The following is an 18,118-nucleotide window of genomic DNA, read 5'->3' on the forward strand; positions in this document are numbered from 1 at the left end:
CCCCATCATCACCATCACCATCACCAGCATCATCACCATCACCATCGCCATCATCACCATCACCATCACCAGCATCATCACCATCACCATCACCATCACCATCACCACCATCTCCATCATCATCACCATCACCAGCACCATCACCATCTCCATCATCACCATCACCATCACCATCACCATCACCATCACCATCACCATCATAACCATCACCAGTATCTTCTGCTCCTTCCACTGCTAGGAATTCAACCTGGAGACGTAGTTCCCAGGCAAGCAGAAATACACACGAATGCTCAGGGCAGCACTGAAGGGCGTCACAAGGAACTGGAGTCCCTTCAGTGTTCTTCAAGTGAGGACAGAGCCACCGTGAGAAACAATGTGCTGGATCGCCGCGTGCCACTACGGGGGAGCTTTTAAGTGGGAAAGGCGAGTTCCAGAACATCGTCATGGTCTAAGCCACTTGTTAAAATGCAGAGGAGAAATGACTGTGTATGTGAGATACCAGGAAATCTGAGCCACTTCGTGGTGGCCTCTGTCAGCACAGTAATGTATAGTAAGGAAACCCCAGCCTAGATCTTAAAATGAAATTAAAAAGCAGCTTAAATCTTTACTGAAGTTTTTTGACAGGGCATCCACAGGGAATTCCATTTAAAACACACGGCTAAGCCTCTAAACTCCTTTGCCCAGATCGACTTCCCCAGAAGTTGGCAAAATACAATCTCTGACTTCAATCTCTAACCTCAAACTCTCTAGAGACCCCCAGTCCCTATTAGAATCGCCGCTGAAGTTTTCATAGAAATTGACAAGCTGATCCTAAAATCCCTATGGAAATGCAAGAGACTCAGAATAGCCAAAATAATGTTGAAAAAGAACAGAGTCGAAAAACTCACATCGCCTGATTTCAAAATGTACTACAAAAGCACAGTAATTGAGGCAGTGCGATGTTAGCATAAGGGTAGGCATGTTGATCGATGGAATAGAATTAACGGTCCAGAAATAAACCCACGTGTTTAGGGTCAGCTGTTTTTGACAAAGGTGCTAATACATCCAATGGGAAAATAATCATCTTTTCAACAAATGGCTCTGGGACAACTCAGTATCCACATGCACAAGAATGAAGCTGGATCCCTACCTACAAAATACACACACACACACACACACACACACACAAAACACCTCAAAACAGATCATAGACCTAAATGTAAGAGTTAAAATTATAAAACTTTTAGAAGAAAACATAGGATTAAATCTTCATGACCTTGAATTAAGCAATGCTTTCTTAAATATGACACCAAAAACACGAATGACAAAAGGAAAAATAGATAAATTGGATTTTGTCAAAATTAAAAAGTTTTGGACCTGAAGGACATCATCAAGAAAGTGAAAAAACAACTCACAGAATGGGAGAAAATATTTGCAAATCATATATCTTATAAAGGGCTTTCATCCGAATTAAATAAAGAAGTCTTACAAGTCAACAACAGAAAGACAAATAAATGAGCAAAAGATGTGAATGGACCTTTTTTATATCAAAGAAGTATAAAAATGGCCAATAAGCACGTGAGAAGGTGCTCAACAGCGTCAGTCATTGGGGAAATGTAATTCAAAACCACGAGACACTACTGAACACCCACTAGAAGAGATGACGTGAAAAATACGGACAGTCACAGGTGGTGGCGAGGTTGGAACTGGAGCATTCAGACGTTGCAGTGGAGTGCGACATGGCGCAGCCACTTGGGTTCGGCAGTCCCTCAGAACTGTAGATGGAAAGTGATCACGTGGCCCAGCAATTTCCCTTCTACATATACACCCAAGAAAACTGAAAACGCGCTCACAGAAAAACGTGTGCACAGACGATCACAGCAGCATTACTCAGAAGAGCCAAAAAGGAGAAAAATCCAAATGTCCATCAACGGACGAATGAATGAAATATCTAATGTGGTGTATTTATCATTGGTCAGTAGCGAAGGATGGCGTACCGACAGGTGCTACAACGTATTTTCAAGGGATGAATCTCGAAAACATGCGAAGTAGAAGAAGCCAATCACGGAAGCCACATTTTGTATGATTCCATTTGTATGAAATTGGCAAAGCTATATGGACAGAAAGTAAATTCGTCATTGTCAGGGGCCGGGAGTGGGACAAGTGGGGAGTGACTGCTAATTAGTACGAGGTATCTTTTGGGGTGACAAAAATGTTTTAAAGGCAGAGGGGTGATGAATTTTACACAATTCCATGAATATACTAAAAACCATTGAATTGTGTACCTTAAAATGGTGAATTTTATGAGACATGAATTATAACTCACTAAACCTGTTGCGTTTAAAATTTGGTGAGATTGATCAGCCTTTTATTGCTCCTGGATTCTGTCACAGTCAAGAGGGGTACATTCTCCTAGAAAATGGACTTCATCCATTTTCTTCTGCTCGTGGAGTTTTGTTTTTTACATTCATGTCTCTGATCCATCTGGAATTATCCTGGTTCTGTGAGGAATGGGTCCGACCGCGCAGCTCCCATGTGGCTGTCCACTTGTATGAACCCCACCCCGTTAGCATGCTGTCATTTTGGGGGTGCTCTTGCTGAACCCGACTCCTGCCCTGGTCGCTCTCTCCTCTGCATTCTATCTGGCACCTTCCCTTAGAGAAAGTATCAAATGGCTTCTCAGGCTTTTGATTACAGCCGATTTTTATCTCAGTAACCAATAATTTTACAGTAATTAACCAAAGAACTCTGAACACTGCCTCCAGGATTTAAAACTGCATACCTATAAGCTTCCCACTTATTTGGGAATATCATGGCATTGAAGCCAGATCATTTCTTTGGTCCGTTTATGACTTGCTAAGATTCACATATTGAAACCTACACCCCCCAAAGTGATGGTATTTGGAGTTGAGGCCTTTGTGGGGTGACTAGGTCACAAAGATGGAGCCCTCGGAGACAAGGTCATGTTCTTATAGAAGACACCCCTCAGAGCTCCGGGGCCCCTCCCACCAAGTGAGCATTTAATGAGAAGCCAGCCACCCAGGAGCGAGCCCTCACCCAAAATGCTGGTGTCCTGACCTCAGACTTCCAGCCTCTATAACTGTGAGAAATAAATTTCTGTTGTTTATACGCCGCCCAGTCTGTGGTATTTTATTACATCAGCCCGAAAGGATTAAGACAATCTTTTAAGAGGATCTGTTAACCAAAATGAACTCAAGGCCACCCAATTGAACGCTGGCTGATTTCGTGCAGCGGCATTTTTAGGTCAGGGCACTGTCAGAGTGAACAGGTGGGACGCTTCGTTTTGGCCAGCACCGTTTACATCGAATGTTTATTGAGTTTCAGCTGTGTGCTGGGCAGTGTGCCGGGGTCTGACTGTCCGCTGGCATATGCCCTGCTGTCTGGAGTTGATGTCTAGGCATTTGGGCTGTATCTGTACCTCCCAATCCCAGCAAGGGTGCTAGAAGTATGCCCTTTGTCTACCACGTTTTGGTAAAATAATAATAATAATAAAAGGAGTGACTTTAAAATGGAGTTAGAGCTGCCATCCCAGAGCTGCCTTGCATGTCTTATACCTCAAGCCTTCGGAATATTAAAACAGGACAAAATAACCTTTGGACTGGGCCTAATGCAGCATTGGATCTCAAACAAGCGTTTTGAAAGATAACAAGAGAGCAGATATTATGACTACCGGACTGAAAATTAAAGACACTCTTCAGAATTAGCATCGCGATGTCAGCTTCTCTGCACCTATAGAAACGCCCTCCTCCTGTGATGTCATCGGTGGTGTAACGGTGTAATTGGTCCCCTGCCCTTGCCTTCACCTCCAAATGGAAAGGCCATTCGGGCTTCTGCCTGAATCGGTGCTTCCCAAACAGCTCTTCTTTTGGATCTCAAATAAATGCGTGTTGCCTCTCCCACTTTGGCCTTTTACTTGTAGGTTAACAGCCTCCACTCACATCTGAGCTCAACTCAGTACGTAAGATTCAGAAAACCACCGACTTCTGCATTCCCACCGACACAATCTCTCTCAGATGCTTGAGGAGCGAGACATGAACCCCCGGCCGCACAGTTTTGAGATGCAGGCCGAATTCCTGACTTCATTTCAAATAGCGATCATAAGAGCTGGCATTTATCTGGGGCCCACTGAGGGCCGGGTGGCGTCGTAAGCGCTTCTCGTACTTTCATTCATTTGAACCTCGCAGCCACCCGCTTCGGTGGCGGGTGCTGACATCATCTCCTGGGGACGTAAGAGGACAATGTGAACATGCATGCCTGGCTGCGTGCAAAAGGAGGGTGACGTGGCCCGCTGGGCTCTAGGGCTCCTTCCCTGGTGGGGTTCAACTAAGTCCTGGGATACTTTTATGAATGGGAAACCCCGGCAGGATATGACCTTGCGTGAACCCTCCCACCGTGGGGTGCAGGCCAGGCCATGGGGCCGACAGGAAGCTGTTCGTGGAAAGGAACATCCAGAGGGGCCAGCAGGCACCCTTCTCCCCTTTACCAAGAGAATTCTGTGCCTTCGTGGCCATTCTCAGTGACACTACAGATGGGCAGGGTCGTAGGTGAACCCCTTCCGGCCATGCAGACAGCTCTGGGGGTTCAACAAATTGAATTCACGGAGCTTTTAATGAGCACCCGCTGTATGCGTGTCATAACGTTAGGCACAATGACGCTGAGTGAGCAGAACGCACCGGGCAAAAGGAGGCGACAGACACCTCGCCAGGGAGACAGTACCGGTCAGGCCAGGTGCTGGCAAAGCAAGAAGGAGGTGAGCAAGTTGGATGCGGTTAGAAATTTTGCTTGAGTAACCCGGAAAGAATATTTTTAAAACTATTTCTCCATGATCACAGTAACAGAGAAACAGCTGGGAAATGGAGAAAAAGAGAAAAGATCACCAGAAATTTCACTCTGGAAGAAGCCAACGTGATCGTTTCGGGCTCTTTCCTTCTCGTCACTTCTCCTGTGTGGCGGTCCCTCCATGCACTCACCGTGACAAGCGTTCGAATGCATCTGATAATCTTTGCTATACGAAATACTGTAATCAGCATCTTTTTCTTTTTTTGTTTTATTTTTTGCATAGTGCTTTTTAAATATGTGGAATTATTCCCTTAGAGTCAGTTCCCCAGAAGCAGGATTACTGTGACAGAGTGGCCTAACGCTCAGTGTTTATAACCCCAGCTCTCTCCCCAAAGAACGGAGTATGACTAATTTTTTTATATCTTCATTGCGCCATTTTGTTTTACTCGAGGGGGCATTAAATAAAGGAACTGTCTTACTTCTGTGATTTTTGTTTCCCCAGACAATGGTTCTTCTTTCTTTACCAGGCCAGCGTTTGCCTGTTGACCATCCTGTCTCTCGAGCACGGTTTCTGTTGCAGATTTTTAACAGAAAACTCCGGGAAGCACAGAGCATCTCCCTCCGGCTCTTCCTGCCTGTCTCCTCAGGCTGTGTCCCCAGGGTCTAGCTCGGCACATAGTAGTTATTTTATATTCGTAGAACGGATGAGCAATAAATAAATGAATTTTTGGAAGAGGAGCTAAGTCAAAGAAAGGATTCATCTTCGTAGCGCTGTATTTCTGTGTTTCTCTTCTGCTGGTACAGACAATTCATGGAGGAATCGGTTTCGATTTCCTCTCTGGATTTTCCATCTCGTGCGACAGGATCATCCCACCTTTTAGTTCCCATGTGTCTGCCAAGCATATTATATTCCGAGTAGGTGTCCCCTGCTTGGTTGGAAGGGAACAGCCTGGGAAATGAAGGTCAGGCATCGACGGTAGGTGCTGAGTGTCCAAGTTCTAGCTCTGCTGTTCAGAGCTGGGTGGGGACAGCTTCTTGAACCACCCAGAGCACTTGTCACATCCTGGCACGGGTGTTGGGAAGAAGGTGCATTTCTTATAGCATAAGAAATGGTGTCAGTAAATGGCACCAATTACTGGTATACTAAGTATTATTATCATAGACCACTTCACTTTCTCTCTCCAAGTCTGGGACACCTCTGCCAGCTGTTATCCCAGAGCTTTTCTTGCTCTCCGTCCTTTTTTCCAGAGCGACCGAGTAGAGACTCGGTCTACCCAAGAGCAAAGAGTCGTTTCAATTTAAGCCACCCAGTCAGTGACAAAAACCCTCCCAAAACTGGTTCGTTAAATCAGGTGGAAAGTAGTCAGTTTTGTGCTGGATACACTTCCTGTTTCAGATTTTTTTCCCCCTTTAATTTAAAAATCAATATAAGCTTGGCGAGAGAAAAAAAAAATAAAAGATGCTGGAAATGCAGAAAAATACAAATAGAAAATAATCTCCAGTCCTTTCACGGGCTGAAGGCAATGGCTGATCTCATTTACACATGTCCCTCAGGTCGTGACAAAGACAGACAGACTAAATTTTTATAAACAAAAGTAATAGACGATACTCATTAGAAACCTTCCCCCCATCCCCCCGCCCAAAGCATTTTAATCACATGTAAATCTACCAACCTGGAAGAAATTCTTTCGCTTTCCATATTTTCAGTTGATGTCAACCGATGTTCTGTGTTCTGTATTTTTTCCATGTTGTCTAACTGTCTTCGCCCCATGTTCCACTCTTTAGCGTAATGTCATCTAAGTATTTTTCATGCTTCTCCGTCGTCTTCATTTTTATTGGCTCGAATGGCCACTCAGTAGCCCTCATATTGAAATACCCCGAACTCGGACTATTATAACAAATTGTCACTGACTGGGTGGCTTATACAACAAACATTTACTTCTCATGGTTCTGGAGGCTGGGAAGTTCAAGATCAAGCTGCTGGCAGGATCTGTTCTTGGTGAGGGCCCCATGCCTGGTTCGTAGGTGGCCATCTTCTCCTTGCATCCTCAGGTGACAGAGAGAGAAGTCGGCTCTCTGGTGTCTCTTCTGTAAGGGTCCCTTGTGTCTCTTCTCCCAGCATGGGGGCTCCTCCCACACAACCCGATCACCTCCCCAAAGCCTCTCGTCTAATACTATCGCACTGGGGATTAGGGCTAAAGCATAAGAATTTGGGGGGACGTGGATATGCGATCCACAATGGGTATTAAATTGGAAGTCAGAGCAGCGGAAATTCTGTGGGCTCTGGGTTCAGAAACACTCTGGCCTCTGCCACTTGCCAGCTCTGTCACTTCGAACAATGTCTTCACCTTCACCTTCGTCTGTGAAGGGCAGCCATGATACCTGCTCATCACTGTGAGCATCAGAGGAAATGACACAAGTCAGCACCGGTCACCTAGGCATTTCTTGGCTTGTAAGCCACCTCCTAATCCCTGACGATGGCCGTTTACCTGGCTGGTAGGTTCTTCCGTCCGTTGTGGTAGGCGATTCTGCAGGGCGCTGTGTCACAGCTCAGGAATGTATCATTTTTTGTTTGTGCCACAATATTTCCCGCAGGTAAATTTCTAGGAGAAATACCACGGGGGAACTGGCAGAACCTCCCCTGGGTCTTTTATGTAATATCGTCCTTTCTTTCAGAAACAGTCACACCATTTGCAACTCCTCCCACAATGACAGAAGTACCCACTTCACCACACTCTGGCCAGCCACGGACATTAGAATTCACTCAATTTTTCACTGTGTCGAGTGGCTATAACGTGGCATCTTCTGATCAACTGTATTGTTTATTTCTAAGGAGAATAGCACTTCTGGGTGTCATCCCCCCCACCCCCCGCGTGATTTATTTGTGGATAGAACCGCCCATCCTCTTTCATTAACAAAAATATGCTTCCGGCGATCCAGTGGGGATGGGGGCTTTGCTGGTGTGAGAAAGGCTCGCCCCCGTTGCTGGAGCACTGTCCCCATGAGCCAGGTCCCCTGCTGGAGGCCACCACTGTCTGCGCTTTCTTTTGTGATGCTGGCCTGTCCCAGCAGCCCAGCGTCGCAGGGCTGAGCACTAGCCATCTGGAGCCGGTGAGGAATTACCGCCGAGGGTCACCCTGGGGGTCATGTCGCCCTCCACATCCCCCACCTTCTGCATCCTTCTGCATCTTCCCCGAAGAAATCAAGGGTTGGATTTCACCGTAATTCGACCCACAGATGAGAATTGCTTCTGAAACTCTAGAGCTCTAACTGGCCAAGAAAGACTCGAAGGCCAGTGCACTCCGAGCTGCAGAGGGCAAGACTCACCGTGCCAGGAGGGTGTCACCTCTCAGGAGGGGCAGCCCCGTCTCCCAGTGCTCGGGCCACGTGGGGACTCGGTGGAGGATGGCACAGGAGGGTCGCTAAGCAATCATGACCAGGTCAGTAACACCCTAACGTGTACTTTCATCTGTTCTGCAGCGAGCTGTGGGCGGACGGATATATTTTTACTTTTCGCTCCTCTGCTGAATGTAACGAAAGAATTCAAATGAAACGTTCGTGTCTTTGCTAAGATGTACAGAGGGTGCCGCAGATTTTGAATTGACAGATGGCATTCTCTTTCCATTGTACATGTTTTCTTCGGGGGGGATGAGAGAATTAAATATATATAATAATATGTTTATATATAAGACATATGTGGAAGAGGCCAACATTTACAGCTTATAAAAATAAAATCAATGTCGTATTACCTCTTTGTTGTCCTATATGTGTAGGAAAAAATAACAAAAACAGTGGAGAGAGAATTTTATTCTGATTATCAGGTCAGGAGGGATCATTGAACAGATGTTGTTCTAGAAGAAAAAATAATAGGCACAAATAGTATAAATACATCCTCCCGCTTCAAGTTTGAGTCTTCTTAGGATGAAAGGCCAGAGCGAACTCAGAATCGACAAAGGAGGCCTCTCTTTAAGAAAAGGCCACACTGTAACATGGTTTTTGTAGATGTCACTCTATAATATTCATGGGATTCTGTTTCAGGACTTCCCCAAAGAAAAGAGAAAAATAATTTTCGTCCGTTTTCCTGTCAAATAATTTGTTTCTCTAACAAACTACAGAAATGACATTTAGAGACTGAGTTATTGGCAACTGAAAATATTCGTCCTAAATATGTGAGTGTTTCTGAAAGTATTCCTTTGTAAATAGAATATTAAATTGCAAGTGATCTTCGAGGACTACATGATTTTCTGGTTCCACTGGGTTTTAAATATTTTTTTTAACCGAATACTTCTTCACGTAATGAACCTTAACTTATTGCCCACGTCCAGCACATTTAAATAACAGGCTATGTGGATATTAATATTTATCCCAACCTGGAATATGTCCACGTATCATCGCATGGCTCATTGTAAACGTTTCTTGTATCCTTGAATATCTGCACGTGTGCCGGATCCATAACCCAGCCACCCACTACACGTATAGTCTCCCGTGACTAGTTACTACTTCCGACTGACCCTCTCCCAGAACCAAACAAGCAACACCAGACGATTTTTAAAAAATGAAGTAAATAACTGTGCTTTTGGTTTCCCCCTCCTCTTTTAGTTATATACTTTATTAAGCATATTCACTTGCATTAAAAGCAGGTCAGATGCCTATTTGTAGTTCATACACACACACACACACACACTCATACACACACACACACAAATATACAGAAAATTTTCATTGCTCTATAGGAAAATAATGACACATTGTAATAAGGAACAAAAAGGAATATTTTTTTCATTTGAAACAGTATTCTAATGTTCTATTCTTCTTCTACTAGTTCTAGTTACTTATTTGAGATAATAATGCTTTATTGAAATAGAATAATTTAGGGGGGTTATATTTTTAAAATGAATTTTAAATCTGTATAAGCAAAATATTTAAAGCCGTGAGGTTTTACTGTATAAAAGAATAGAATTATGGACAATCGTTGATCAATAGGCACGAATAAATAACTGAATAATTACAAATAGTATAAATACATTCCCCTGCTTTAAGTTTAAATCAGAGGTCACAGTTCTCAAATACAAAACTGTAGTATTTTGGCAAAAAAAAATTAAAAAATTACTATAAAAGGAAAAATTTGCCTCTAAGAAGAGGTGTCTGACGGTGGGGAGGAGGGGGTTCTGCCTTTTACATGATATATTTCTGGATTATTTAATTTTCTTTCAATGGGGATATGTTCTTTTATTCGTTGTATAATCCCTTTAAAGTTTTAAAGAAGAAAAATATTTTCTAATCCTATCACTAATTCCTTCCCAGCCCATCCTTAACACTTATCATTAGCATTTTGATCTTTTTTTCTTTCAATTAAAATATATGGAATATATTTTACATATATATTCTTTTTATAATTTCAGGAAATTAAATAAAGTTGGCAGGTTAAATTAAGTGCATATTCATTGACTGACATTTTCTCATAGTGTCCATCCGACAATTTGATTAGACCAGACCCGTCAGCTCTTGGGGTCGGCAGCAATGGACATAACATTGTCCGTGCGACTTAAGAAAATCAGATTCAAAACTGAAAACACCACCACAGTGAAAACATAATGATAGAACTGAGAGTCTTGATTTTTTATGATGTCACTTACTCCTCTTACATTCCGTGATCTAAAAATCAAGTTAAAATAAAATCACCTTTGTCATTTCAGATGCACCCCGTATCCTAGGTTCTACCTTCTCGATGTCACTTAACTTGGCCTTAAAGGTTAACCGTTTTTATTAACATTCCTAACGTGAATGGAAAAGGTGATTTTACATCTGCTCAGGCGTGCACACACACGCACACATGTGCACACACACGCAAGTAGATTAGTGGTTACCTGCATGCACACACGCATGCACACACACGCTTGTCTTCTATGAACATGAGGGAGAGACTTGTTTAATTCTGAAAGGTGACCAATGACATAATTAAGTGTCCCTTCTGATGGATGACGCTGCCCTTGATTCCGCCTCCTTCTCGCCCCTGCCGGCAGCTTTTCTCCCTTCGGCCCGCTCTCAGATGTCCCAGGGTCTCTGATTGTAAATAATTAATGGAGACCATTACGTGTGATGGGAAGGAAAGCCACCTTATTCACATCTATAACCACTGACACGCGAAGCTCTTTTCCGATTTCTCTTTCCAAAAATACACAGGAAAAAAATGAAAAAAAACAAAAAACAAAAACAAAAAAACAAAACAAAAACCAATAATCTCCACGCAGGCGCAGTGATCTTGCGCTGGTGTTTTTGGCAACGACGCCAATTGTACATGATACGCATCCACGCACGTGGATTTCTCCAACGCGTGCTTTGGAACGGCGAAGGTCATGGCTTACAGTGAGCTGCGACAGCATCAGGGCCTTTACTGCAAGCAGCTTCTCCGCCTTTCTATAGAGCAAGAATCTTCTGTGCTGGTGGCGGACCTCGCTCAGTATGACGTATGGCAGGCCCTGCGTTCAGGGTGATTAATCGATTGACTTCTCCCAACGGTATTGTTACGAACAATTTCGAACATACAATAAAGCTGAATAACCCGAGCCGTGCGCACTCATCCACCCCCCACCTAGCGTCCACTATTAACATTTTCTAAAATTTCTCGCTCACATTTTTCTCCGTCTATCCATTCCTCCATCCGTCCATAGACCCATCATTTTGAATGCATTTCGGAGTAAGTTAGAAACACCTGTACCCTTCGCCCTCAAATATTTCAGCAGTCATATTACTCGATGGTGTTTACAGGTTTTTTAGGTAAAATTCACGTAAAGGAAAAAGTACATATCTTCATTGGACCGTTTGATACGTTTTGAAATAACACTAGTATAATGGAGACACCGTCAAGAAATGGAGCCCTCACCCAGACATGTCTCACGCCTCCTGGTCAACCTCATGCCTGTCCCTTCCAAGAACCACTCACCGTTCCTTTTTTTTTTTCACCCATAGATTAGAATCATTTTGTGCAATCACTCAGCATCATGCTTCCGGATTTCTACCCGTTATTTCCTGGATTGGTAATTTATTTTTCCTTATTGCCAAGTTGTAACTAAACCACAAACCTAGTTTACCCATATTTTTGACGGACACCTGCACTATTTATAGTGTGGAAATACTATGAATCATGCTGCTGTGCACATTCTCGGATAATCTTTTAGACATATTTCTCTTGGGTGAATATCTAAGAATAGAACTGTGGGTCATAGAGTAGGTGGATGTTTAGCTTTATAAGAAACCACCAGACTTGTTTGCAAAGTGGTCGTTACTATTTTACACTTGAACCAATAAGGCATCAGTGTTCTGGTTGCTCCATATCCTTCTTGAGTCTTTTCAAATTGTAGTGATTCTGGTGGGAGTGTAGTGGTGTCTGTTGGTATTTTTAATTCGCACTTCCGTGGTGACTAATGGTGTTGAGTTCTTTAAATATCTTCCTCTAGTCATATCTTTGCCCATTTTTAATTGGGTCGTTTGTCCTTTATTTTTGAGTTATAGATACCATGCCTTTTTTGGATATGTGTTTTGCAAATATTTTCTTCTAGTGTGCAACTTGCTTATTTTTTTAAATGATAGGCCAATCTTTCGATGAGCAGAATTTAAAGTTCTGGTGAAGTCTACTTAGCAATTTTTCCCTTTATGGTGTTGCTTTCTGTGTCCTAAGAAACCTTTACTTACTCTCAAGTCATGAAGAAATTCTCCTATTTTTTTTCTAGAAGCTCTATAGTCTTAACCTTTATGGTTTGATCCATGGTCCATCTCAAATTAGGGTTCGGGTTTCTTTGTACTCGATGGATGGCTGGTTGTTCCAACACCATTGGTTGAAGTGACTTTGCTTTTCTCATTGTATTGCTTCGATGCCGTTGTCATCAATTGGATGTATAAGTATGAGCCTGTTTCTCAACTCTTTCCTATTCCATGGGTCTATCTATCTATACCAGTATCGCACTGTCTTGATTACTATAGCTTCGTAGTAATACTGTGCATCTTCCAATTCTCTTATTTTTCCAGATTGCTTTGGGTATTCTAAGTTCTTTGAATTTCCATACCAATTTGAGAATCAGATCGTCAATTTCTATTCTTTTTTTAAAAAAACAAACAAACAAAAAAAAAACCTCTTAAAATTGTGGCCGGGAGTCCATTGTATCTAAGATGAAACTGGGGAGAACTGACATCAATGTTGATTTCGCTCATCCATGAACATGGGCTATCTCTCCCTTTACATAGGTCTGGTTTAATTTCTCTCAGCCGCGTTTTAGAGTTTTCAGGATAAAGCTCTTGTCTATCTTCTGTTAAATATATTTCTAAGCATGTAATTTTTATGCTATTGTAAATAAAGGATTTTTTAAAATTTTCTACCTAGCGGCAGCTATGATGTGATTCGCTTTTGTGATGTGAATACCTGGAAGCCAACCTCTCAGCGTTTTCCTTTAAAAACAAAAAAAAACAAAAAAAACGCTGCCATTTGAGACAACATGGGTGGATCTTGAGAGTACCATGCTAAGTGAAAAAAATCTGACAGAAAAAGTCAAGAATCATATGATTTCGCTCATACGTGGGATATAAAACTAAAAGTAACACACAGACATGACAAACAGAGACTCATGGACACAGACAGTAGATTAGTGGTTACCAGCAGGAAGGGGAGGGGGATGGGGGAGGTAGTTAGGAGTAAAGGGAAGTCAAATATTTGGCGGCGGAAGGAAATTTAACTTTGGGTGGTGAACCCACAATGCAATATACATATGATTATTAAATAGTATACTCAAAACCAATTTGATTTTATTAACCAGTGTCGCTCCAATAATTTTAATTTTTTGAGAAGCTTGATTTATTCATCCTTTCAAAGAGGCAGTTGAGATGGGATGAGTTCCGCCTCAGCCTGAGAGCTAGGAGACCAAACTTCAGCCCCCGTTTGGCTCCCACTGGTTGTTTAAACTCGGTCAAAAATAGTCGAATTCTCTCTCTATTTCTGCCGTCACTAAACACGATGAGAATCTAACTCATCATTTTTGCAGTCTTTTCTGTAATATCTATAGATATTAACTCTGGTTTAATAATACATTTGCAAATCTGGTAGAAGCCTTGAATTTTCTACCCAGAAAAATGTACACACACACACATACTCACACACAGATAGTTCTGTGTGCAAATTTAGCATGTGCAGGAAACCTCTGAAGCCTGTTTGCAGCCCTTCGGGGTCCATGGACCTCCTAACCATGAACCCCTGTTCTAAGCAGGAGCTTCATGAGGGGAAGGACTGACTTCCTTCCCTTCTGTGCCTTCGGCACCCAGCACGGGATCAAGTGAGTCTAAATCCCATGCCCTCTGTGGGGTTTTCTGGGGGTGTATAGATGTCCACACCCCCAGGATGTGACCTGTCTTTGTTCCCCCACCAAAGACTATGTGTCCCCATGAGGAACACAGCAGAGGGACAATTCGGCTGGACCTCCGGCTTTCTCACCAAAGCCCCTGCGTCTCTGTCGCTGTCAGTGAGGTCAGCCTGGCAGTTCTTGTCAGGCAGCGTGCTGGGCCCGCTCCAGGTGACAGTCCTGCTTCAGAATCCCCCCAGGGTGCGCTCTGCTGCCCGATGTCCTTGCGGTCAGCCAGACTTCGGCGCCAGCCCCACGGAGGAAGTACCTCCAGCCGGGGGCAGGCGCCAGCGTCTGCCGGGCTTGGTGACATCGACAGCCCATCAGGGCGACGACTCCCTCTTCCTAAAGCCTCAGGGTTATGTCACGTGCTCTTCTTTCTGACGATTCACACGAGCAGCGCCAGCAACGGTGGTGACACTGTGTGTGTGCTTCTGTCTGCCCAGGTGCCAGGGACATGGGCAGCAAACTGTCCACGCCAGGCAGTGACCCCACAGCACAGTGCCCTGGGACAGAAGACATTCACACCGCATACAAGCGGGGAGACACCAGCAGGGCCCGGCACCTGCTCAGAGAGGCTTGTGACGAGAGCGCGTCTCAGCTGGAAAAGGTAAGGTCAGAGCCGACCCATCCGGCCAGGACTGGGCACTGGGGATGGATGCATGCTTGTCGCTCACGTTTCCTGTTTGTCGTCATAGTAATCGTAATGGGGATTTTTATTATGTTCCGGAAAGGCCTTGTTTCCCATTTAAACGTACAGGTGCCAGTCGTTTCTGGTCGACTTCTCAACCTGTCATCACCTAAGGTCCCCACCACTCCCACCTTCCCAGACGACAAGCGAGGGGTAACTGACACGTGAGAACAAAATGCCAGTCTGAAGGTTTAATCTACAGTCCTCTTTTATACCTTTTGTCCGTGATAAAAATAGCACATGCTCAAAAAATGAAATTTAGAAACACATAAATGTAGAGGAAAAAAGAACGAGAAAATAAGAATAATTCTAATAAATTCCCACAATCCCCCTAAGAGTTTTCGTGCGTTTTCTTCCCGCCCGCTGTTCTGAGTGTCCCTCGGGCGCCAGTGCTGTTTCTCATTTACATACGGTCATATCGTGGGTGTGGTTTTGCATAATGAGTTTGCTCACCTAATAGAATATCAACAATTTTCTGTATGAGCATAAATTCCTTCTATGCGTCTCCTTCAGAGGTCGCATGATATTTCATCTGGTAGAGAGACCGTAACATACCCGACTGTTCCGTTTGGTTGGCTATTTGGGTTATTTCTAATTTTTTACTAATATAAATGATACCGTATTGAATGTTTTTGCCTAATCCTTTTTCTTACTGTAAAGGTATCTTAGCAAGGGTTCACAACAGGAGTTGTGAATGTGGGTATAAACATTTTTAAAGTTCTGAAACACATGCCAATCTTCTCGAAAAGCTGGTAGAGATCAACCCTGTGACCCCCCAACAACTGGAGAGGACCGCCGCCACGTCTTGTCCTTGGGGAGGAGGGCCTCTTGTTGGCTGTCATCCTGGAAGCATTTATGATGTTTTATTTGCCTTACTTTTAATGGCATAGGTTTAACAGGTCTCCATTTAGCTAGTAGTTAGAAATCATTCCATTCTTAAACCTGCAGTCTGCTCTCAAGAGTTCAAGGGTCTTTTGAGATGAGGGGACAAATACGACGTGCTTGGGAATTATTGAGGGTGGGGGGCAGCATTTTGGATTCCTCCAATTATGAATTCACAGAGGATACAGCTAAGGGCCATCTTTCTGTACAGAGCTGGGCTGCACACATAGCAGGTCAGAGCCATGGGCCCCTTGGGTGGGCATCTGGTGGCCTCCCATAAGGAAGGGCTGGTGCTCCGCAGACGGAGCCTGACACACCCACGTGAGGAGAGTCGGGATATGCTTGTACATTCATGGCTTGGCCCACCACACACTCGTTAGCAGGGCTGCCTTATGTGAACTGGGTTATTATTTTTAAAAATCTCATCTGATTGGACTTTGAGAAGATGTTGAAGGATGGATAAATCTGTGTTTTTGTAAAAATGTAAAACTTTAGTCCCAAAAGCATACCGTAAATAAGAGTAGAAGATTCATGACAAACTGAGTAGGAATATGGCTGTTGTTCTTAACTGACAAATAATTGTCTTTATTTCAAATCAGTATGAAATGACGATATTTTAAAAGGATGTCAGGCTATGGACAAGAGCAAAGTAAGCCTACAGAAAATGGAATAGAGGAGGTTATAAAAATAAGAGCAGAACTAGAAAACAAAACGTAGAAGTCGAGTAGACCAACGAAATGAAAATTTGGTCCTTTGAAAAGACTAGAAAAATTTAAAAGCTCTCTGGGGAGAATGGTCGATAAAAAAGACAAGAAATAAACTGATCAAGGATATGAAAGATGCCGTCAGTACAGATATTTAAAAAATGATAATAAGAGAAAGTTTTATGGACAACTTTATGGCAAAATACTCGAACATTTAGATGAAATGGACAGACCAAAAAAATTCAACTTCCCAAAACTAAAAAAAAAAAAATAGAAGTAGAAGTTATGAATCATCCTATAACCATGAAGGAAATAAACTAATAATTTAAAACCTTCTGACAAAGTTCTAGATTCACGTGGTTTCACTGGTACGTTCTACAAAATACTGTACTCACTCGACCAGAGACTAGAGAAAGCGGGTGCACACCCCAGTTCCTTCGATGAGGCCAGCACTACCCGCTAACAAGAGCAGACGGAAATAGGACCATGAATGAAAATGACAAAGCCTGTGACTAGGTGCACATGCGCACACACACAGGCACGCACTCACACGCGCGCACACACACACCCCGTCACAGAAATTCAAATACGCAGTACACATATGCAAAGTTATTCAACTTTGTTAATACTTCTAGAAAAGCAAAAAAACGAAACAGCATTTTTTCACTTTTCAGACTAAACAGTAGCTAAACAGTAGCAAAGATACGGGAAATCACGCATTATTTAATATTGTAGAAATGTGAATTTATGCAGCCTTTTTGGAAGGCAATTTGTTGTCATCAGAATTTGAAATTTCTTCCTCTTTTTTAAAATAATTTTTTTTTATTTTTCAAATACAGTTGACATACGATATTGTATTAGTTTCAGGTGTATAGCACCTGAATTTCCAAAGTGATCACCCTGATAAATCCAGTACCCATCCGACACTGTACATAGTCATTACAATATTATTGACTATAACCCTTTTGCTATACTTTACACCCCATGACTATTTTGTAACTGCCACCTTGTACTTCTTAATCCCTTCCCCTCTTAAATCATCCCCTCAACCTCCTTATTACCATCTTGCAACCATCAAAATGTTCTCCGTATCTATGAGTTTGTTTCTGTTTTGTTTGTTCATTTATTTTGTTTTTTAGATTTCACATATAAGTGAAATCATATGACTTTTGTTTTTCTCTGACTTTTTTTCACTCAACATAATACTCTCGAGGTCCATCCATGTTGTTGCAGATGGCAAGACTTGATTCTTTTTTAAATTTTTCTTATGGCCGGCTCATATTCCATTGCATATATGTACCACATTTTTATCCATCCACCTATTGATGGACACTTAGGTTACTTCCACATCTTGGCTATTGTAAATAATGATGCAAAGAATATATGGGTGCATATGTCTTTTCGAATCAGTATTTTGGGTTTCTTCAGGTAATTCTGGGTCCTTGTTTGTCTCTTGTTATAGCCTTTGTTTTAAAGTCTGTTTTGTCTATTTGTTTCCATTTTCAAGAAATATTTTTTCTAGCCCTATATTTTCAGTTTGTGCGTGTCTTTCAATCAGAAATGAGTCTCTTGTAGGCGGCATACATAAGGGGCTTTTTTTCTTATCTACTCAGCTACCTTATAGCTTTTGATTGGCGCGTTTAATCCATTTACATCTAAAGTCGATAGATATATAG

The 18,118-nt window shown here is 42.7% G+C and overlaps 1 protein-coding gene across 1 annotated transcript in view; it reads left to right on the forward strand.

The window, feature by feature from the left end:
- LRRK1 (leucine rich repeat kinase 1) overlaps positions 1 to 18,118 on the forward strand; it is a 112,030-nt gene that overhangs the window by 21,752 nt on the left and 72,160 nt on the right. The window contains exon 2 of the mRNA XM_025041236.1: positions 14,612 to 14,775. Coding sequence (XP_024897004.1) covers positions 14,612 to 14,775 — 164 coding nt within the window. The remainder of the gene's footprint in view (positions 1 to 14,611; positions 14,776 to 18,118) is intronic.

Source organism: Pteropus alecto, unplaced genomic scaffold (assembly GCF_000325575.1).
Source record: "Pteropus alecto unplaced genomic scaffold, ASM32557v1 scaffold59, whole genome shotgun sequence".
Lineage (NCBI taxonomy): Eukaryota > Metazoa > Chordata > Mammalia > Chiroptera > Pteropodidae > Pteropus > Pteropus alecto.